At 36.3% G+C, this 23,400-nt stretch overlaps 1 protein-coding gene across 3 annotated transcripts in view; it reads right to left on the bottom strand.

The window, feature by feature from the left end:
- ECT2 (epithelial cell transforming 2) overlaps positions 1-23,400 on the bottom strand; it is a 53,097-nt gene that overhangs the window by 20,703 nt on the left and 8,994 nt on the right. For 2 of the 3 annotated variants that reach the window (XM_044667752.1, XM_044667753.1), the window contains 9 exons: positions 21,354-21,427; positions 18,478-18,608; positions 18,204-18,319; positions 14,466-14,528; positions 13,725-13,947; positions 6,995-7,131; positions 5,798-5,917; positions 2,482-2,550; positions 942-1,052 (listed from right to left, as the gene is read on the bottom strand). In XM_044667752.1, the coding sequence (XP_044523687.1) occupies positions 942-1,052; positions 2,482-2,550; positions 5,798-5,917; positions 6,995-7,131; positions 13,725-13,947; positions 14,466-14,528; positions 18,204-18,319; positions 18,478-18,608; positions 21,354-21,427 (1,044 nt within the window). The remainder of the gene's footprint in view (positions 1-941; positions 1,053-2,481; positions 2,551-5,797; positions 5,918-6,994; positions 7,132-13,724; positions 13,948-14,465; positions 14,529-18,203; positions 18,320-18,477; positions 18,609-21,353; positions 21,428-23,400) is intronic. The other variant, XM_044667754.1, reaches the window with a different exon arrangement.

Here is a 23,400-nt window from a genome sequence, read left to right as displayed (position 1 = left end):
AGACATTAAAAAGCTGAGGATCACAGTTTATTTTAAGAATGGGAGATTGAGAGGAAAATAACAGGAAGTTTTAGGGGAAATTGGATTCAGTTTTGGTAATTGAGTGCATAAGTTAAATGTAATAACAATCCAGCATTATTTAAATCAGCCTGATTATACCTAAAAGAAGTTTTGCCCTTTTGTAGAGCAAATCTTCTAATATATCAATTAGATTTCCAGTAGGAAAGGAGTCAATGCCTCACAGAAGAAATCACTTTAATAACTTTCTATGAGGTCACGGTCTTGACTCTCTTCAATAGCATGACATATACTTTCAAAATTGTTTTTAAGGACTATGAAAAATCTTAAGTCTCCATACAATGTCACAGAATCAGTTATGACCCCAAGAAGTTCAATTTGAGAATCTCAAGAGTTGGGAGAAAGCACAAAGATCATCTAGCCCAAAATCTCTCATTGACTGACTACAGATATACCCAACAGATCATCAGCTCTCCCTTTAGTACAATGGTTACATTTCCACTTTTACTGGCACAGGCAAGCCACAGAGGAGCCGACTCCACCTGCCACAAGGAGACAGGTATCTTCACTGACTTTACAAATGACTCAGCTTCTAGACCTTTAATTTCCTTGAAAGAGTGAGCTTCCTGCAAGGAAAATATAGACTGGCACCTGGCCTGCATCAATCCCTTCCAGTCATGCTGGAATGTGTCTGAAGCTGCCCTGGAGCCAGCACTTTGTCTTGTATACCAGGGATGCCTCTACCTCAGCTCCTCCTCTTTCCCCCACCTGTCGCTACTATAGGCTGTTAAAAATGTGTGCAGATAAAGAGAATTCTTATTAGAGCTATGCTTCATTCTTATTAGAAATGTTTTTTGTGAAACTTGTTCAAAATAGTATGCAGTATATTCGTGAGATAAAATTTTTTTCAAAATATCACTTACCTTTAAGAAAGCATGAAATCTTGGTTTCTGTTTTTCACACTTAACAATTGTTTCCTTACTCATTTCAAAGAAGTTTACAAAAGGGGGATAAATTTTCACCAAATCTTTTGACTGAGGAAGATAAAATCCAACATAATAAATGCTTTAATTTCTTTCTTTATATCCTGTTAAATTACTTATCAATTTCAATTAATCAAAAAAGTTCCAACCTGAAAAATAGATTCCTAAATTAATTAGTAACATTTTCATATTAGCTTTTATATATAAAATATATATATAAAATACATTTGGGATTTATGCATTTGTTCATTTTTCAAGAGGGCAGTTCCAATGTGACAGTTTGAGACAATCAAAACACATGAAAATGCATCTTCCCCTTTATTAGCTATACACTAAAGTGCTAAGACTTTGACTGAACAAGGACGAAGGTTTTGTGATGCTAACACAGAACTTCTAAAAGGTGGAAAAGGTTGCAGGAAGATACACAACTGAATAAATGCTTTGCTATATATGAGATCTTTGCCGAAAATGGCTGATGTGAATGAAACCCCAAGGGTTATCTTGATCTACATTTCTATTATTATTAGTGATTTAGAACATAGTGAGAAAGAAAAACAGCAAAAAGTAGGTAATGAACTAAAAAAAGAAAGCATTTAGAAAGTGTTCAGACTGAGGATACACTTCAATGGCATGGTTATGCTCCAGTGACGTACAATCATTGATGTTCATTGACGGCCTTTTTTATTCATACAGGGTATCCCAAAAAAGTCTTGGTGTAGCTGTAAGCCATATAAGATTGTAAAGCTATGAGTTTTAATAGCTTACAAATGCACCAAGACTTTAGGAACACCCAGTATAAGAAAACATAGGAGTGGATAAAGCCTCAGGCCTGAAGTCAGGAAGAAGGTCAAATCTCTCATCTTTTTATTGTTTTAAACTCTTACCTTCCATCTTAGAATCAATACTGTGTATAGGCTCCAAGGCAGAAAAGTGATACAAGATAGGCAGTGGGGAATAAGTGACTTGTCCAGGGTCGTACAGCTAGGAAGTGTCTGAGGCCAGATCTGAATCTAGGACTTCCTGTCTCTAGGCCTGGCTCTTAATCTATTGAGCCACCTGGCTGCCCCTGCCCTTCTGTCTTAAGGTTGTTATTAAGATAGAAAGTATTGGGGGCAGCTGGGTAGCTCAGTGGATTGAGAGTCAGGCCTAGAGACGGGAGGTCCTGGGTTCAGATCCAGCCTCAGATACTTCCCAGCTGTGTGACCCTGGGCAAGTCACTTGACCCCCATTGCCCACCCTTACCACTCTTCCACCTAAGAGCCAATACACAGAAGTTAAGGGTTAAAAAAAAAAAAGATAGAAAGTATTTTTTAAAAAATTTTTAATAAAAAAAGATTTTTCTCAAGTAGCATAAAATAATTTTCATTACTTTGGGAGGCTTCTCTAATATGGAAAGTTCACTTATGTGGAATACATGATCAGATAGTGTCAAACAAGATATTACTCTAGTGAGAAAATTATCCCCTTAGTAAGGACTTACATATTTCAGAAAGATGTCACCAATACTTTTGCTTTCATCCCAATTGATAATGAGAACTTCAAGATCCTCCTGAAATATAAATTGAAGCATAAGATTAAAGCAAACAATCCAATTTAATTTGACTCTACATATACATTTGACAGAATCAGCGATCTAGACCTGAAAGGACCTAGAACTCATCTTCAAGATATTCTTAGCTTTTTTATATCACATAAAACTTGGGAAGTGTCTAGTGAAGTCTTTGGGCTCCTTTTCTGAATGTTTTTTAAATTCATAAAATATACAGGATTACAAAAGAAACCAATGATATTGTAATATAGTTGTCAATAATTTTAAAAGACAAATTTACAGACCCCAGGTTAAGAACCCTTGTGATCTAGTCTGCAGATAAAGAAACTGAGGCCCAAGTTATTCCAGTGGCCTGCCCAAAGTCACAGACAGTGAGTGCCAGGCAGGAACTGAATGTAGGTCTTCTGATTTTAAACAGTGCTGTTTCCACTATATCACACTGTCTCTGTTTGAAAATTAATATAGATTTGGTCCAAACCTGTGATTTTTTGAGTAAGGTGAAATCCTGCTGTAGAACATCTTTCCCTTGCTCTCTCTCCCTCCCTCTCCCTCTCTCTTCTCTTAAACTCTGACTCCATGTCTAGTGCCCTAATCACTACTCCACAAGAATGCTTGAAAATTACAAGCAAAATTTAACCTTTTTAGAACCAGTAACACTTTTCCATTTGTTCTCAAAATGAAATTAGCTCAATAAATTATACAATGATAAGGAAACAATGAATAGTCAAATAATCAAGTCTCTCTCTTATCACCTCAAACCTATTAGATTGGCTGATAAAAATAAAGGAAAATCATAAATGTTGGAGGGGATGTGGCAAAATTGGGACACATATACATTGCTGGTAGAATTGTGAACTGATCCAATCTTTCTGGAGGACAATTTGGAACTATACCTAAAGGGCTATAAAACTGCATATTCCCTTTGATCCTGTAATACCACTAGGTCTGTATACCAAAGAAATCATAAAAAAAAAAAAAGAAAAGAAAAAAGAAAGGACCTGCCTGTTCAAAAATATTTATAACAGCTCTTTTTGTACTGGCAAAGAATTGGAAATTGAGGCAGTGTCCATCAATTGGGAAATGGCTGAAAAAGTTGTGGTATATGTTGGTGATGGAATACTATTGTACTATAAGAAATGATGAGTAGGATGATTTCAGAAAAAACTGGAAAGACTTCCATGAACTGATGCAGAGCAAAATAAACAGAACCAGGAGAACATTGTACACAGCAATAGGAATATTGGAATTATCAAATGTGATATAGCAATACAGTAGATCTGAGACAATTCTGAAGGACTTAAGGCAAAGAATGCTATCCCACCTCCAGAGAAAGAACTGTTGGAGTCAGAGCACAGATCAAAGTATACTATTTTTCACTTCAGTTTATTTGGTTTCTTATTTCGGGATTTAATTTTATATGAGTATTCTCTTAGAATAATGAACAATATGGAAATATGTTTTGCATAATAAATGTATAAACCAGATCAAATTGCTTACCATCTCTGGGAAGGGGTAGAGAATGGAGATGGGGAGACATTATAGATCTCATAACTTCAGAAATAGAACTGCCTAAATCCTGATACTATTTTATAGATTTATAATATTAAAAATATTAATAAGCAATAAGTATTTAAGTGCTATTACATGCCAAGTACTACTCTAGGCACTAGCAGGGGATGCAACCACAGTGGGGAAAAAAATGGAAGAGGAATTACAAAATGTCAAAACTAAAAGAAACTTTAAAGAATCATATAGATGGAAAACAGAAGACAACAGGTTAAATGACCTTGCCAAAGTCACATAGCTATTAGGATAAAAGTGAAATCAGATCATGGCTCCTATCTTCTAATCCAGTGTTCTTTCTATTACACTTTGACAAATTCTTCCCTCTCTTGCAGACCCATAGTTAAGCTTGGGGCTCAAGAAATTAAAGATTCCTTCAGTATGCCCTCAAGTTCTACAGACTGAACTCATATTTGTTTAAGGACTCTAAGTTATATTATCTAGGCTCACTGTCCATGTTATTTCCATTAACTTCATTTTACTTATTAGTGTTTACATTATAGTTTTAAATGTACACTGCTGATTTTACAAAGCAATTATATTTCTTAGAAAATATTCTATACTTCAGACTTTTCCCAATTGTTTTATATTATAGAGTTGTTTTGTTATTTAAACCCTTACCTTCCTCTTCAGAATCAAAATATTATATATTGATTCCAAGGCAGAAAAGAACAATAACAGTGAGGCAAGGGGGGCTAAGTGACTTGCCCAGAGTCACCCAGTTAGGAAATGTCTCAGGTCATATTTGAACCCAGGGCCTCCAGTCTCTAGGCCTGACTCCCAATCCACTGAACCATCTAGCTGTTCCCATGAGTCTTGTGATTTTAAGGAATGTTCCTTTAAAGGAAAATGCTGGCAAACTTTTAAATCTTCACTAACGGAAGAATTAAGAAGAAATGAGTCTAAATAACATTAAGAAGTCTAGCCTAAATAAAATGCTATAGAAGAAAATAATAATGACATCTATGGAGGTTATAAGTATTTGATTAGAGACACTGTCAGAGAGAATAAAAAAAAAAAAAAAAAAGGAAAATGGAGTGTGTATATGTTTCCCTATATCAGTGATTCCCAAAGTGGGCACCACCGCCCCCTGGTGGGTGCTGCAGCCATCCAGAGAAACGGTGATGGCCACAGGTGCATATTAATCTTTCCTATTAGTTGCTATTAAAATTTTTTAAAAATTAATTTCCAGGGGGCTAAGTAATATTTTTTTTGGAAAGGGAGCAGTAGGTCAAAAAAGTTTGGGAACCACTGCCCTAGATAAAGAGAAATTAGAAAATAGAGAGGCATCTAGGTGGCTCAGTGGATAGAGTGCTGAGTCTAGAGTCAGGAAGATCCAGTTAAAATATGGCAAGATTTCTGGTGCAAAAGTCATTGAACAAATCAGCAAAACAAATATACAAAAAAACAAAACAAAACAAAAAAAAACAGCCACAACAAAGGTAAAGGAAGGAGAAACAAAACAGTAGCAGAAGCACACACAGCAGGAGTGTGGCTCCAGGAAATGCTAAAGTTTAATCAAAAAGAGAAGAAAGAAAGCAAGAGAATTTTAGGAATAAAATGTCACTAACTCAAACTAAAGCACCAAAAGGAAATAATTGCAGTTGTACACACTTATAATCCTCCAAAACACCTTAAAAAAAAAAAAAAGATTAAATATGCGATCTGTTCTATAGAAGCTTACTTTTATTTTGGTATGTACATCAAAGATATCAGGAATGCTACCAAAGATGGCCTTAATCTCTTCTGGGGCAAGGATGGGTCCACCACGCTGTCCTTCCTCTTCCAATGGAACTTGAAATAACTAAGGTGACGAAGAAAGGAAGAAAATAAAGGTTTAAGAGCTTTGAAAAATAAATAGCATATTTATATGTAAGCCAAGTAGGAGTAAGAAAATAAAAGATCATGCCACTATAACCTTCATGAAATTAAAATCAAGAATTTTTTCCCCCTTATGACATTTTCAAATATATGTACAGTCTTTATCAGAAAACATATTTTAGCTTGATAGTATACCAGAGTCACATAATGATTGAGGCAGGATTTGAATTCAAGTCTTCTAATCTATCAGCAGTACCACCCAGCATAGTAAAATTTAACTATCTAAAATATAATTTCTTTCTAGCCCTTTATCATGGCCTAAGAGAATATATAAACCATAAATCATTTTGCCTATAAATATAAATATTCCAATAAGTAGAAGAGGAAACAAGAAAAGCCTGTATAGCAAAGTATCTCTGTGGCCCCTGGGTTTAACCAATTTCTTTGTCCCCAAATGGCAAAAGTATCCATTTTATACACACTTGAGAGCAGCGACATTTATGCTTGAGTCACCTGATGCCTCTCCAGCTGCCTGATCAGCAAAGATAGACCCTAAGGTTGCTACAAAAGCTCTTCAGCCTCCATATTTAGTAAGCTCTAATAGAAACAGTGAGTTAGAAAAGATGTCCAGTATGGAGTAGTATGCCTGAGACCCCAACCATGCTTCCCCCCCCCCCCCCCGAAAACCAAGGAAACTTCTAAAAGCAGAAACTGTTCCTCTGGCCTCCCAAAGGCCTCCTTAATCAGTGATGAGTCTCATTAAATGAGCCACACAAAAACAGAAGTCCTCTTCCACCATGAGCACAATCTTTAAAGTCTACCACTGTGATGACTGCTTTCAGAGGAAGGTTGTAGTCACTAGTTCCAATTCTGCCCCCACACATTTTAGTGTTATGGGTACTGGTGCTCATTTTCGAGTGAGGAACTTGTAATCAATTTTTATCCCACACAGGTGTCATATTTGTAGATTCCTTCATATTATTTGTAGATTCTAATACATATATTTTGAATTTTGCATCAGGAACATTCAAAACAAACAAACTCCCCATTTTGGACTTACCTGAATAATTGTTGCCAAGATATCTACATAATTACTTTCAGTTTGATATAGTTCTTTTGCCACCTGCCACCTTGCTGACTGCTTTGGAGGAACAGGAGTGGAATTTTTGGAAGGCTTAGTACAAGATTTTGGTGTTTCTAAGAGACAAGAATTTTAAAAATTTCTAAATGCAAAATATTTCAATAAAGCAAATGTACACAATTAACATTAGGTTCAAAACAAGTTAGTCTTACAAACATACCCAAATCATTACCTTAGGTGTGAATAGTGCTTTAAAATCTTAAATTGTCATTTTTTGTTTGATTCTCACCACCTCATAAGGTAATAAAAATTCCCATTTTAGTAGGAAAATGAAGATAAAGGTTAACATTAAAAAAGAAAACCACACAGTAAGAGGACCATGCCTTAGAAATCAGATTTCTTCAGTGTTAATCTAGTGCTATTTCCTCACCACTGAGTCCCAATATAAACTGGTTTCTGTGTCAAAAGTATCTTTTTAGAAACGTGGAAATTTCATGTTCTTAAAGTTTCTTTAAAATCCATGTATCAGCACATTTAGCAACTTTTTCCCTACAATCACTATTCTTTGACTAAAATGGTAGATAGCAAGTCTTTCAAAGATAAATTCTTATTTTTGAAACTAGTCCCTATAGGATCCAACTGCCAATCATAATAACTTTAAAAATTTTACCTTTTAGCAGTCAATTCAAATTCTTTTGGAAGCAAAGTTTTTTTAAAGCAAAACTTGCTAATTAATTTTTTTCTCAAACAAAGGTTTTTACAAGTATTTCTTCTGCCAGGAAAAGAGACCTATTTAACTTATATATTTATTAATAACAAGTCCTGCTGGAAACCTAATCAAAATGCTTTGAAAAAGGTAAACCCTCAAGAACTATTTACTGGAAGCAGGAAAAGAAAATGACTCCTATAAAACAAACAACAACAAAAAAAAAAGAGAGAGAAAGAAAAGAAACCTTCATTCCACAGATCCAAAAGCCCCTATTTTAAGGCCCTATGTAGGATGCATTAAGGATTGTTCAGGAATGGTCCCTTTTCCAACACAACTTACAAAATAGAGCAAAAGAGGTGGGTTGCCCACGCCTCAGCAATCAAATTCAAACACCTCCTTTTATAGATGAGAAATGTGAGACCTGGTACAGCCATCTTCCCAGCACTGCCCAAAGCTGGAAAACCAGGTTCTCAGGATCTGAAATAGGAGGTAGCCACTATGATCATCATTTTACATTCAGTTCAATTTGGCCAAGAAGCGATTTGGCCAAGTTCAATCTAGAAGATCTAAGACTCAGATCTCCAGTATCCAAAAGCAATTGCTCCTATTACATCCTTGCTACTACCTCCCTAAGTACTGCTGTGGAGGCCAGAGGAAAGAAGGATCACTTTTATTTCAGATATGAGAGGGCCTATGGGAAAATGTCTGTAGGTGGCAGCTAGGTGGCTCAGTAGATAGGGAGCCAGGCCTAGAGACAGGAGGTCTTGGATTCAAATCTGACTTAAGACACTTCCTAGCTGTGTGACCCTAGGTAAGTCACTTAAACTTGTTTGCCTCGCGGGAGGGTGGAAAGGAAGAGGGAAGGAAGGAGAGGGAAGGAAGGAGAGGGAAGGAAGGGAGGGAGGGAAGGAGAAAGGAAGACTTTTAGGTTAGAAAAGAAGCCAAGTTGAGAAAATATTAAATTTGCAGACTTGATTCTCCAAGAATTACTTATTTCCTCAAGGTTTCTGACCAGTCAGAATTAATACTTTATCTGAATCCTCCCTTAAAAATCAGAATTCTACCTTAAGAAGGTAAATCTAGTGGCACTGAGATGAGTTAAGTGGAGAACAGACTACAGACAGGAAAGACCAACCAGCAAGAGATCAAAGGAATGAAGTGAGGAGGGTCTGCACTAAGGTGGCAGCTGTGTAAGTGAAGAGAAGGGGATGAACATAAGAGGCCTGAAGGTAAAAAGGACAAACCATGACAACAGACTGGATATGGGGGTTAAGTGCCAGAAAAAGTGAGGAATGGAAGCAGAAGATGAGAGTCTTCTACCTAGGCAGAAGGCAAATTCAAGCACCAGGGTCAGGAAAAGAGAGGGTAGGAGGATGCTAGCAACAGCAAGAATTACATTTTATTGAAGTGTTTTGTGTGTGTGTGTGTGTGTGTGTGTGTGTGTGTGTCTGTCTGTCTGTCTGTCTGTCTCTGTAGTAGCAGTGACAACAGACATTATAAAGCAGCATTTCAAAGTCTAAATAAAGCATTTTATTTCATTGATCACCATAACTACTACAGATATCAAATGGCCTCCTTTTCGAGATCAGGAAAATGACGTTCCAAAGAGATTTGTCCAACATCACATCACTGACACTAAATGCAGAAATCCTATTATTTCATACTACCTCACAAGACAGATGGTAAGGTGCTAATTGAAAGGAAGAGATAAAGGTACAGGATAGAAGGGATAATCAGCAGAACAAAGTATAAGATGGTATTTCCCAAATAATGAGTATAAAGACTTTTCTAATACCAAAAAATTTCATAAATCCCTATAAAAAAGACTCAAAAGTTATTATGAATTCAGTGGTGATGTGATTTCTCTATTAAAATACAAAAGAAGTGCTAGAGGCTAGCCATCCTTCTCCCTACAGGATTTGGTTAGGATCATTAGAATCCCAAACAGCTCAAAATATTCCAATTTTCTTTTGAGTACTTCTGCCAAACCACCTATTAGAAATTGGTAGAGAAACCTATCCTGGGTAAGTGCTGAATTTATCTAATTAGAAATTAAAACTCTGAGAGTGAATAACATTTTTTTTAAATATCACAAAAATTTAAGAGCCATGCCTCAATTGATAAATGTACAAAAGATACAAACAAACAACTTTTAGATGAAGAAATCAAAGCCATATATTGGTATATGAAAAAATGTCCTAAATCACTATTGATGAAAGAAATGCAAACCAAAACAACTGAGATATCACCTCATACCTACCAGACTGGCTAAAATGACAAAAGGGCAAAATGACAAATGTTGGAGGGAATGTATGAAAATGAAGACACTAATACACTGATTCAATCATTTTAGAGAAAAATTTGGAATTATACTCAGAGTGTAATAAAATTGTGTACACCTGATACTATTGCTAAGTCTGTTTCCCAAAAAGACCAGGGAAAGAAGAACCAATATGTTCCAAAATGTTTGTAGCAGCTCTCTTTGTGGTGACAAAAAATTGGAAATTGAGGGGACGCCCATGAATTGGAAAATGACTAAACAAATTATGGTATATAGTTGTGATAGAATACTACACTACCATAAGAAATGATGAGCAGACTGATTTTTTTAAAAACTTATAAAGAACTACATGAGATAATGAACAGTAAGCTGAGTAGAAACAGGAGAACATTATACAGAATTAATACTGGAAGAATAAAATAAACTATGCATGCTACCTCCAGAAAATGAACAGAAAGATGAACTGATACACTTAAATTACATGTATGCGTTGATCTCCCTGACAATATCTTCTGTAATTTGTATGAGGTGGAAAGGGACTGGGATACTTGTGATTTATTATGTAGATATGAACAAAAGTGAGCTAAATATATAGATTTGTGATTTCATTTGTTTCCTATCTTCTTTTTCTTAGCATATAGAAATGCTTGTTTGGTTTGGTTTTGTAAAATGGGGGGAAGGGTAAATATTTTTTTAATCCCTCAAATTCATAAATATTCTCAAAGATATAACAATTTATCTTATTTCTTGCTATTCAAACTATTTTAAATGCATGGAAATTAAGTCTATTAGTCAAAGCCAAAGTAATTCTTCCAATGAGAAACAGATTTGACACTTCATGAAAGTTGACAATAAACAATTCATGTCTTCAGAGAAAATGAAAAAAAAAAAAACAAACAGGAATATTTTCCCTGAAAGGGGGTAAAGAAAAACTGTTTTCCTTTCAAGCATAAATGAGGCACCAATAATGTAAAATCATTATTATCAAATATATTATTCACACTATTTATTTTAGGAAAACTAAGCAAAAGATAAAAATGACAGTGCTTTGTATACAGAACATGTAGATTCTGATGAGAAGCTCACCAAAGTTAAAGAGTAGAAATACCATCAAGAGAGCCCAAGAACAGGATTAGCCTAGGAAACAAGAATTGCTCTTCCATCAAAAGAAAAAAGAAGGAAACTGAAGACAGAGGTATATCTGGTGGCAGCAGGGAGGTACACTGGTTCTATTCTGATGCTTCTGGGTTCTCTAAGGATATTCCAATGGACCACAATCTTGGGCAGGTCCTATAAATTTGGCAATACTGAAAGCATGAGTATGGGTGTCTAGGATTTGGCCTAGTTAGTTTGGAGACACTTCTCACCAACGTAAAAGCTGACGGACTTCTCTGCTACAATTCTCAAAGGCATAGTGATATCCAATAGGGGTAGAAAGAATCAACAGAATTATAAGCTCTTCAAGTATTTAAAAGAAAGTAAAGCTATAATACAAACAGAAGGGAGAGACAAGATGTAGATGGTGACACCAAATAGCCTTTTTTTTTTTTTTAAATGGGAGGGAAAAGTTATCTAATATCTTCAACAATGTACATTTGTATTGTGCTCTGATGTTTCTAAAGGGTTAGATGTAATAAGAGTAAAGGAATTAAAAGTGAAATTTATAACCTTGATGAATGAGGGAAAGGTTTGCAAAAAGAAGATATAAGGGAAATCAACAAGATACAAATAAAAAGACTACCCAAAAACAGCTAGGGTCCCATCTGTTACAATGAACTTAAATATGAAAATATGGTTTAACAACCTTTTCAAGAACCAAAGCCCAAACTTTGGGGGAACAGAAAAAAAAGGAGGTAATTATTAGATATCTGAGGATTTAAGAAACTTCCTAAAATGAAAGTAAAAGCCAGAATGGGGATCATTATTTCCTCTTTTCCTGGTCCCCTCTTAAATTCAACTACTTTACTTACTTTTATTATATCGCAACCTTTAATAGACCTTGTTAGTTAAGACCATGTGGGTTTCTCATTCTCTCAGTTATGTATCAAAAAAGTATGTCACTCACTTACAGAAAGAAAATTATGAAAGCTTTTATTTTTAAAGTTGAAGTACTGTTCTTTTTCCTTTTTTTTTCTTGAGGAAGGATAGTATAGAGAGATGGTAGCAGCAACATGTTTTCAGATAAAAATTCTAGCTGCCTTATTGATTTAGTACAGTGATTCCCAAAGTGGGCACCACCACCCCCTGCTGGGTGCTGCAGCGACCCAGGAGAGTGGTGATGGCCACAGGTGCATTTATCGTTCCTATTAATTGCTATTAAAATTTTTTTAAAAAATTAATTTCCAGGGGACTAAGTAGTATTTTTACTGGAAAGGGGGAGGTAGGCAAAAAAAGTTTGAGAACCATTGATTTAGTATATACTTTTTTCTAGGAGTCTGTTTTAGAAAAGGGATTATCAAAAGTTTTGTTGACCGTCTTCCTATATTTCCCCTTTTCCTTTCATATATAATATAACTACTACCCTTAATGAACTCGTCAAAGCTGGCCTGGCTAACTTGTTTACATTTTTCACTGACAATCACTTTCTTAAATAATCTGAAAAGAAGCTTCATTATTTAATAAAGCAAACTTACAGATAAAGAAACCTTTTATTTACTCTTTTCCCTATTTAACTATTCCTTCATCTAAATCACTGATTGTTCCTCCTATGTCCTTTTGTAGGCTATTCTTCCCCTTAAGGGATGTTTCTTGAAATTTCATCCTAGGCCACTGATTTTTTTTTTCACTTTAAACTTTTTTATAATTCTATCTTCTCATTATACTCTCTCCCTAAATATCATGTAAATCTTTTAGTTTCATCTAAGACCTTCAGGAGAATGGTTCCCAGGTCTGATTTTAGTCAGTTATACCTGCCAGTTCATTTTTCAGACTGAGTACTATGTCCATTTAAACATTCTGCCATCATCTCCAATTATTTCCTGCGTTCTTCCCACCAAACATTTCATCTTCCCAGAACCAACCTCTATCTCCCAACTTTACCACTCATACTAATGGTACCATCATCTGTAGAGTATCATAGTTCAATGGCTAGAAATCATTGATGCTTTCTTCTCTTCCTTCTCATTAAGGTCTAACATCCATTACTTCCTTTACAATACTTCTACTTGCTCTCCTTACAATTAGCATTAGTCTCCTGAATGTCTACTTCATCTTCTTTAATTATCTCACTGCACTTGCAGAAAGATAAAGTAAATGAGGTCCTGTCTCGTTTTCAAGGCCTTCTAGAACATGGCTCAAACTAACCTTCCCAGTCTTTCATTTCCTACTTCTTTAAAATACCTCACAAGTCTTCCAAATAAAGCTACTAATTGTCCTGATACATGTTTCATACTTTCCCATCTTAAATCCAATCCATCCTTGGAATTCCAGCTTAAGTTCTATCTCCTCAAAGAACAATTCATCAAAATGTCCTACTTTGATTACATTGTACACCCATAATCCATTTTCCAATTTGCTAATTAATCACATATTTTACAATACCTTATATTCCCAAATTCCTTGATTTTCACATTATATTCCCAAATTCCTTGATTTTCACATAATCACAAAGAGTTTTGACTGACTACAACAGTAACATGTAGACAGACTATCTCCACTGACCCATACACTAGCAAGACTGTCAATGAATATTAAAATGAATTTATGAAAATGTATTTTACCTCCATAGTTACTGCTGGACTCTGGTGTATTGGAGATATCCAGTAGTGATCCTATTGAAAGGGAATGCTCAGCTGATGGGCGTTTACGAGGGGGAAATGGTGATATATCAGTTTCTCTTGCCAGCTGAGCAAGTGTCTCTTTTAAACGACGTCTTTTACGATTGCTGTTTGGTGTGCTCAAAGAAAGGAGTGACACTGATTTCTTGAGTTCAGGAGTATTAGCCTAAAATTAAACATAAATGTTCTGTATTAACAATTAAAGCATGAAAAAAATATACATATACATATATATGCATACATTAACCAGACTATGAAAAATAGCCTAATTTGTACAAAATTCAGATCCTGAACACATCAGAAGCTTCATAAATTTCAACAGTAAATAAAGCCTTGTAATTGTCTAATAGTAACCTTCTGAGAAATATTTGAGTGTTCAATTTTATGTTAGTAACATAGGAACTTTAAAAAAATCATAGGAAGGTTCTTCATTTAGATTTTACAATTATGAATTTATTGATGGGCTTGTTCTCAATTATGCCTGGAGGAAAAACATAATACTGTGTCTAATTTAAAAGTATTTTCTATGAAAGCTAAGAAGTTTTTTGCATATAGATTCATATATCACAGAATACTTATCCTTGAAGTTAGAATTATTAAAAACTTTAAGGATTAAAAAGTGCTATATTTATACCGCTTATGGCATGTTCTCTCCAAATGAAAGAAGAAATATAATTTTTATACCTTTTCATATAAATACATAGATTCTCCAGCTCTGGCATCCATCTGAATACTGCCCCAGAACCACTGAAAAGGACCAACGACAAAAATTCAACACAGAACACTTGAAATTCTATACAATAGAACAGAATAATTTGAGTACATAAAAATATCTTATACAATAAAATATAATGCATCCAGAAATAAATAGGTAAAAATCATTACATTCAACACTTGTTTTTTTCTTAAATTCTGTTACCTAAGTAAAATATATATATATATAAATTTATCAGATTATGTCATTCTTCAAAGGATATGAAAAATGTCCCATCATTAAAAAATGTGGGCCAAACAACTAACAATTAGAAAATGAATTTTTTTTTAAGTTACAGGAATCTTGAGTCTCTACTTGATACCCAGACTGACAGATGATAAAATCCAAACAAAATTACTGGCATAGCTGGAGTTTAAAAAGAGAGAGAGTACAATATTACATTGTTGATGAAGTTATCAACTTATGTCCAAGTTATCTGCAGAGAAATTTAGGCTTCTGTATTAGAAAATATTTTTTGGGGGCTAATAATAATTAACAGCTAGCATTTAGCTCTGACAAATTAAAAGTATTTCTACAAGTTATCTCAGTCACTATAACTAGGAGAAGTAGGTACTACCATTATTCCTATTTTACAGATAAGCAAACCGAGGCAGGTTAAGTGATTTGCCTGAGTCAAACAGTGTCTGAGACAAGATTTTATCCCAGGTCTTCCCGAGTCCACCCACTATACCATCTACTTACTTACTAACTCTTGACCCACTTGTCCCACAGCTAGGTCTATTCCCCAAAGTTAACAACAGGGGAAAAATATATACAAAAATAATTCTTAGTAATTGAATTAATAATTGAACTATTTGGTCAAGAAAGAATGAAAAAGCATTTGAACAGCACTTTCTGTGTGCAAGGTACTGCACTGCTGAGGATACAAAGAGGAAAAACGAGACAATGCCTACAATGTGGTACTGGCTTAGGGTATGCACACTGAAGACTGGCTGCTTTCAAGGAGCTCACATTCAGGAGGTTTCTGCTTCAGGTCAGAGGAAAATGTCTAGTGGTTAAGGTAAAGCAGATGGAAATGCATCTTTTGCATTATTTCAACTGATAAAATCATGTGTGTTTCTTACACTGACCCATGTGACAGTGAAAGATTATGGTCTTCAGTGGCTGTGACTGCTGAGCACATGCACAGACAGGTTGCTCCCTGGTTGCTCTTGGTGGCAGTTGGCTGGCAGTTGGTGCTGGTGGGCCCTGTTCTCCACAATGAGGACTATGGGGGTAAGGCTGGAAGAAGGGTCAGCTGCTATTCCTAAGATGAATGGGTTTCCCTTGCCCATCAGTGGCAGCTGGTCAGTGGAGGCGACTGATAGGTCCCCTTGCCAAAAAGTTTATTCTATCACTCTCTGATGAGAGCGCCAGGCGTTGGCCTAAAAACTGGGACAACCTTAAAAATGGGAACCAAACTCTATGTCCAATAAGAGGGGAAAGACTAAACAAGTTATGTTATGAAAAGGACAGAAAGTTTGTACCAAATGAAATTGGAGGCAGTAATACAGAATGTAAGAGAGGACCAAAATAACTGAAGAGGATCAAAAGAGGACCAAATTCAAATTCAAGAAAATCTAAGTTCAAGTATTTCCTATGACCCCTTAAGGTTGTGTGACCCAGGTCAAGTCACTTAACTCTGCATTGTGCCAAGCTACTCTTTACAAGTCTAAGTTGCTGCTGCCCCAAGTCTGGGGAGTATATGGAGCCTGTCTTTTATCACTGAACTTCTAGGGGTAGGTGCCTAGCATTATAATCTTTCAATCAAAAGGTATGGACATTTTAATCCCTTTCTTAGTGTAATTTTCAAGTTGCTGTCTAGAAGAATTAGATCATCATATTGCTCCACCAGCGTGCCCCCATCTTTCCACAGCCCTTTCACCACTGATTATTCCCATCTTTCACCAGGACCTCTGTCTATTTGCTGGTTATGATATAAAATCCCAGGATGGTTCTGATTTGCATTTCATCATTAGTGATTTAGGGCAGTGATGGGCAAACTCTTTATAGAGGGGCCAAAGGACAAGGAAATGCTCCTCTGTCAGTATTTCTAAGGCAACTCTTTTTTGTTTTGTTTTGTTTTGTTTTGTTTATATTTTTAAACCCTTAACTTCTGTGTATTAGTTCCTTGGTGGAAGAATGGTAAGGGTGGGCAATGGGGGTCAAGTGACTTGCCCAGGGTCACACAGCTGGGAAGTGTCTGAGGCCGGATTTGAACCTAGGACCTCCCGTCTCTAGGCCTGACTCTCACTCCACTGAGCTACCCAGCTGCCCCATTCTAAGGCAACTCTTTTGAAGTTTCATTGTATTGTATCCTGCTCATTGTATTCGTCAGATTAGGAATAATTTTGTATTGCGGGATAGAACATTTCAGGGGGGCCACATCTGGCCCGTGGGCCATAGTTTGCCCATCACTGATTTAGGGCATTCCTTCAAATAACAACTGTTCACATGCTTTGCTTCAAACTATGCATTGGGGAAAGGTTTTTTGGCCTCATCATTTATAATATTTGGTACAAAAATCTTTTCCCAGTCCATCACTTCCTTTCTTGTCCTAGCTGTAGAATTTTTGTAATAGTACAGAACTGGAAACATAGCATCAGTTAAGAAAGAATCATATGAATGTTGTGGAAAGTGAAGTAAAAAGACAAGAGAAGTATAAACAATGATCCCTACAACAGTAACAGGATGACAAAACAATCTCACCCAGGTAAATTATGTTGACCAAGCTTGGTCCCAAAAGAAGAGATCTGAAAAAGCATTTCCTCCCTCCATCTCTCTGTGGGGTGTAGGGAATACAGTTATGGAACAGTGCATGGAATCATTATGCAACTTTCCTCAGTATACTGGCCAGATATCTCTTTATTTTTCTAAGGAAATAGGGGGAGGGGGCACCAAAGGAATGAGGACACAGTTGTTTATCTATACTGGTTGGAATTTCATACACCACTTCCAATCGGGTCCGACAAAGAAATCAAAATAACGAATATGGAAAAATTCAAAGACTTAGATGAAATTATGAAAAAAGGATCAAAACTACTCCAGAGGTAAAGATAACACTAAATCCATGTTATAAACATAAAAAAGGATGATGAAAAATAGTACAGGGTAGGTCCTACCAGGGTAAAGCTCACACACATACCTTTTAAGCAGGGGGACTTTCAAATGTCACTAACAACTTTCAAAGAAGGGTACAATCGCTTACAATTTTGTTTTTCATTCCTCTTTCATTTTCTCTTCCACCAATGCATCCATTTTCTAAATAACAATTGGCCCATGGAAGTTGAAATAATCTTTTTCTATATTTCAATGAATTCTCCATCCTGGGGTCCTCTAGAGCAGCTCCCTGAAGGCTAGGTGCTCCCCTCTGGGGCAGTTCTTAAGCTGGGGCCGATGAGCTTTTTATTTCTTTGAATAATGATTTCTCTCAAATGGTCATACATGTGCTTCACATATTTAAGAACATCGTTCTGAGAAGGAGTGCTCAGTCTTCCTCCAGGTTTAAGAACTCCTGTGTCAGGGTCTGGTTTGTGAAAGATCTTTCTTGATTGCCAACACAACACTGTCTATTATTCCTCACTCTGGGCACAATACAAACTTTACCTAACTCAGGATATAGCTAGATATTATTTTTAGAAGGTTTAACAAGTACAAGAATTACATACCTCTTGTTTTACAACATAAAGTTTCTTTGAAGGTTCAAAAGGAAGCTCTTTTATTGCATTTTCTTCAACTATAAGATGAGTGCACTGTTCATCTCCAACAGGCAAACAGTGACCTCCTAAAGTTAAAGGTAAGAGACAACAGTGACTAAAACATTTCTTTCCCAATCCAAACATTTGAAAATTTGAAGAATGAAATAAACAAAGACTGGATAAGGGGAGAAAATGAATTTCTTAGGATTCATTCCCATAATAATGGTAACAAATAGCATCTCACCTTGCATTTCAGTCATTTCTTCCATATTAGCCTTCTCCTCATCTGAGAATCCCAGAAAACTAAGCATGCAATCTTGAAATGGAGGAACTTTAAATTCATTTCTAAATTCATCAGCTGCAGCACAGAAATCCCTAAATACAAAGAAAATCAATCAATAAGCATTCCTTAAACATGTGCTCTCTGCCAGGCACCATGCTGACGACTGGGGAGACAAAGACAAAAAAGAAACCATTCCTACTCTTAGGATACTTATGTACAAGGAAGAGAAGATAAAAACAAGCATGAAAACAGAAAAAACAAAGAAAGGTTTCATGCATAAGGTGATGCTTAGCTGGACTTTGTAGGAAAAAAGAAAGCTTTGAAGCATGCAAAAGGCATAGGCAACAGGGGGCAGCTGGGTAGCTCAGTGGATTGAGAACCAGGCCTAGAAACGGGAGGTCCTAGGTTCAAATCTGGCCTCAAGACACTTCCCAGCTGTGTGACCCTGGGCAAGTCACTTGACCCCCATTGCCTACCTTTACCATTCTTCTAACTAGGAGCCAATACACAGAAGTTAAGGGTTTAAAATTTAAAAAAAAAAAAAAAAAAAAAAAAAAAAAAGCATAGGCAACAGAAGAAATGGGATGGAAGGAACAAGATGAACATGAGGCAGGGAAGCTAGACTGGGTAGAAGCAGTCAGCACAATCAAGGCAATAAGGAGAACACGGAGTTATGAATGTGGACAATGACTGTCAGACTGGAGCTTAAAGGCTATCCCTTTAGCAGAGCTATAGAAGATGGATCAGGGTCAGGATAAGTCCTGAGAAAGATCAATCAGGAAGGGACTGTGATGGTCTAAGCAAGAAGTGATGGTCCTGACCTTGGGTGACTATGCAAGTAGTTAGAAAAGAATCTGTGTGAGGAATCCTAGAGTTAAAAATGTCAACATTTGCCACCTAAGGGGATATGTGAAATGGAAGGCAATAGGGAGGGCTAAGGATGGCTTGGCCTGGCTGGTAAACCAGGGAAAATGGCAGGATGGTAGTGTCCTTGAGAAAAAACATTTTGGAAGAGGAGTGGCTTTGGGAAGAAAGAAGAGATAAGCCTCTGTTCAAAAATATTAATTAGATCAAATTTACAAAACTAATTGCTCAGAGGCTCTGGAATATGAATAAGCAGTCATAGAAAATATTTCATTTCTGGGGTAGCGAGGTGGCACAGCAGACAGAGTGCCAGACCTGGAGCTGGGTGGATCTGGGTTCAACTCAGGCCTCACACTTCCTAGATGTGTGACCCTAGGCAAGTCACTTAGCCCTATTTGCCTAGTCCTTGCCCGTCTGTCTCAGAGTTGTTACTAAGACAGAAAGTATGAGTTTTAAAAAAAATACCGCATCTCACTCTGAAGTAGAAGTTAAATATAGTAACTGATTTTGCCATGAATGATCTCTTAAAAAATCCCTGAAGGGGCAGCTGGGTAGCTCAGTGGATTGAGAGTCAGGCCTAGAGATGGGAGGGACTGGGTTCAAATCTGGCCTCAGACACTTCCCAGCTGTGTGACCCTGGGCAAGTCACTTGACCCCCAATGCCCACCCTTACTACTCTTCCACCTAGGAGCCAATACACAGAAGTTAAGGGTTTAAAAAAAAAATCCCCGAAGAAACTGTATCATTTGGGGAATGGCTGAACAAGTTGTGGTATATAATTATAATGGAATGCTAAATAATGAGAATATCAGGAAAACTGGGAAAGACTTCCATAAACTGAAGCAGAATGAAGCAAGCAGAACCCGTAACACAATAATGCATGATGGATGAGTGGCTGTGAATGACTTGGCTATATTCAGTCCCAAAGACCTTAGGATGAAAAACGCCATCCATCTCCAGAAAAAAGAATTGATGAAGTCTGTATACAGATTGAAGCAGACCACTCCTCATTTTATTTTCTGACTGGGGTTTTTTTTTTTTAAATGTGTCTCTTCCACAACATAAAGAATATGGAAATGTGTCCTGTACAATAGCACATGTATAACCCACAGCAAATTGCTCACCAGCTCAGGGAAGAAAGAGGAAAACAGAGAATGTGGAACTCAATGTCAGAAAAAAGAAACATCAAAAATTATATTTACAGGTAAATAGGGAATAAAACATTTTTTAATATCTAATCCCTGCTGTGAAATCTTTTATATGAATTCCAAAAGAAGCTAAAATCAGTAAACACTTTCAAAACCAAGAACTTCATTCATCCTTCCTCCTCTCTATTTTCTTACCACCACCTCCATCTTAATAGAGGTCCCTATTACTAATATTCTGTTAGTTCTAACCTCTACTCTTCCTTCCTTCAATTCATCTTTCCTACTGGTGCCCAAAGAAAACTTTTTTAGTTCTAGTTTTGATCCTATCTCCTCTCTCCTCATAAAATCTTTGATATCTCCCTATGGCTACCAAAGTAAAACTGGAAATCCTTTGCCTAGCATTCAAGGACTGTCACTATCTGACATCACTCGTCATATAACTTACTAAAACAGTCTACATGAGGGTATGCCTAAGATGGAAGGAGCAGAAATAAAAAGGGGGTATATTAGAGACAACCAAGCTACAAATGATAGCACTTGGCAAATGATTCAATGTAAAGAGGAAAACAAGCCCCCATAATACATCGTATTCAAAACTCTCAAGATGACTGAGGAGACAACAGTAATATATAATGAATTCTATATAATGAATTATCAATCGCAGGAACTTTTCTATCCAAGCCAATCCCTTGGATTGTATTCTCTTAATTTTTCCATGAAACCTTAAATTTCTTTGCTTAGAAAATAAGACCTATATTTAACTTCATGTACTGAACTCCAATTAGATTTATAGAAGAAATTTAAATAGTTAAATAAAATACCTACTGTTCATTTCTCCTTTCCCAGGCCTTAAAAATCCATTCTGGCTTCATAATAGGAGTTCCTAGACTAACAGCAACCTAAAATAAACAAATAAAATCATTATTAACAATTATGAGTCAATAATTAAAGAACATTCATCTTCTATAGCTCCAACATTAATTGCTATAAAGAAATCATAAATTGGTTTCTAGAAATTCATAATATTGTTCATATCATTTTGAGATAAGGAAATGGTGGGAAAATTACCTCAAAAGAAAAATATAAAGATTTATATTATAAAAGAATTTGATATTCAAACACTCTAAACAATCAAATTTTTTCTTGCAGTGGAAATTATATTAGTGAGCAGAAGGGATCCCCACAAAAATGGGCGTGTTGGAAAAGTTTATTGTCTAGATCTGCTTACTTCTTTCATCTCTAGTCATGTTCAGAAAAGAAGGCCTCTTAGATCCTGCCACACCCATTACTCCTTAGAGACTTTTTCCATTATTCTGTCCAAGGGATCAAAATTCTACTAAAAATTCCATATATATATATATATCTCTATCCCCCAGGACCATCAAGTTGGCCCAGTAGATTGAGCGGCAGGCCCAGAGTCTGGCGGTACTGAGCTCAAATGTGACCTCAGACACTTCCTAGCTATATGACCCTGGGCATTAACCCCCATTGACTAGCCTTTACTACCACTTTTCTGCCTTGGATTGGTTCTAAGATAGAAGGTATGGGTTAAAAAACAATAACAACAACAACAACAACAACAACAACCACCTTTCAAGAACTTGAAACAATAAGAAAAAGAGTCCTAGCGCTCACATATTCTATAAAATCAAAATTTTACTCCATAAGGAGACAACACTAAACTCATGTAATTATTTCTTCCTTGTAAACAGCAGAAAATATAAACAAGAAGCATTTCACATAAATAGAAAACCTGATCCTCTATTATTTATACAACCTAATTTCTCATTTGTTACCCACAAAGTGCCATCTCAATCAGACAAAAAGACTCAATTTTCTATGCTCATTCTATCCCTTGTTAAGTCTTTCAAGTATAAAAACACCTTTTTCAAAAAAGAAGATATAATCATTTCAAGAGGCCCAAGAGTTCACCATCACACCCTTGGACCGGTACAAGAGTCTCACAATAAATTGGGCTGCCTTCATCCCCACCCCGACACCCCAAGATGTCATTCCCAGTGCCGCCAGTCCTCTTATCTCTCATTTCCTACTTCTCAAGGACTTCCTTCCTTCTCAGCAAACACAGATAAGGGTAATACCTAATATTTCTTTTATATATAACATAGTGCTAGATACATGGTAGGTATTTTAACTTTTCCAAATTTGAACTCTTCTACTCTACAAGGCTTGAAGCTTTTTTGTATCTTAATGTCCAAAGCAGCAAGCCAGTATGTAAAATGAAGCCTCTTTCAAAATTCTAATTCTGCTAGTGACTGCTGGATACCTATAAACAGCCTATGATCTACCCATCTTAGCAATAGTCTGCTAACATTTGAATATCAGTGTAATAATTGTCCCTTATAAATCCCCACAAGCCTATTCAATCCATGAAATATTTATTAAACACACCTATTTTGAACAATGTATCATGGCTCAGCATTGGGGGTACAAAGATGAAAAACTTCCTCAGAGGAGTTTGTAATCCAGTTGGAGGACATGGAGATAAAGAAGTATAATATAAGGTAGGATGTGATAAGAGCAGGAGAGGTCCAACCAAGTGCACAAGTTAAATCTGAAATATGAAGCTCAGGGAAGTGAAATCAAGAAGACTTCAAGAAATAGATAGCAACTATATATACAAACACTTTTCTGTTTCACAAATCTCAGATTCAGTTGGCACAGGTACTCCCTTCCATCATCAGAAATCAAAATCTCACTAATACTTTTCACTAAGCCATCTCTGGGAGTAGTTGTGGCTAAACAAAAACAAGGAGCTGCTTCACATTCAACTAAGTTCCTCTTAAAATCAGAGTCTATCCCTGGATCAATACCTGAGGCCCGTCCATCATGGTAGGATCTTATGGGAGTTTGG

Source organism: Gracilinanus agilis, chromosome 3 (assembly GCF_016433145.1).
Source record: "Gracilinanus agilis isolate LMUSP501 chromosome 3, AgileGrace, whole genome shotgun sequence".
NCBI lineage: Eukaryota > Metazoa > Chordata > Mammalia > Didelphimorphia > Didelphidae > Gracilinanus > Gracilinanus agilis.
The sequence above is the reverse complement of the archived record's forward strand: the minus strand, read 5'-3'. Positions and strand labels throughout refer to the sequence as shown.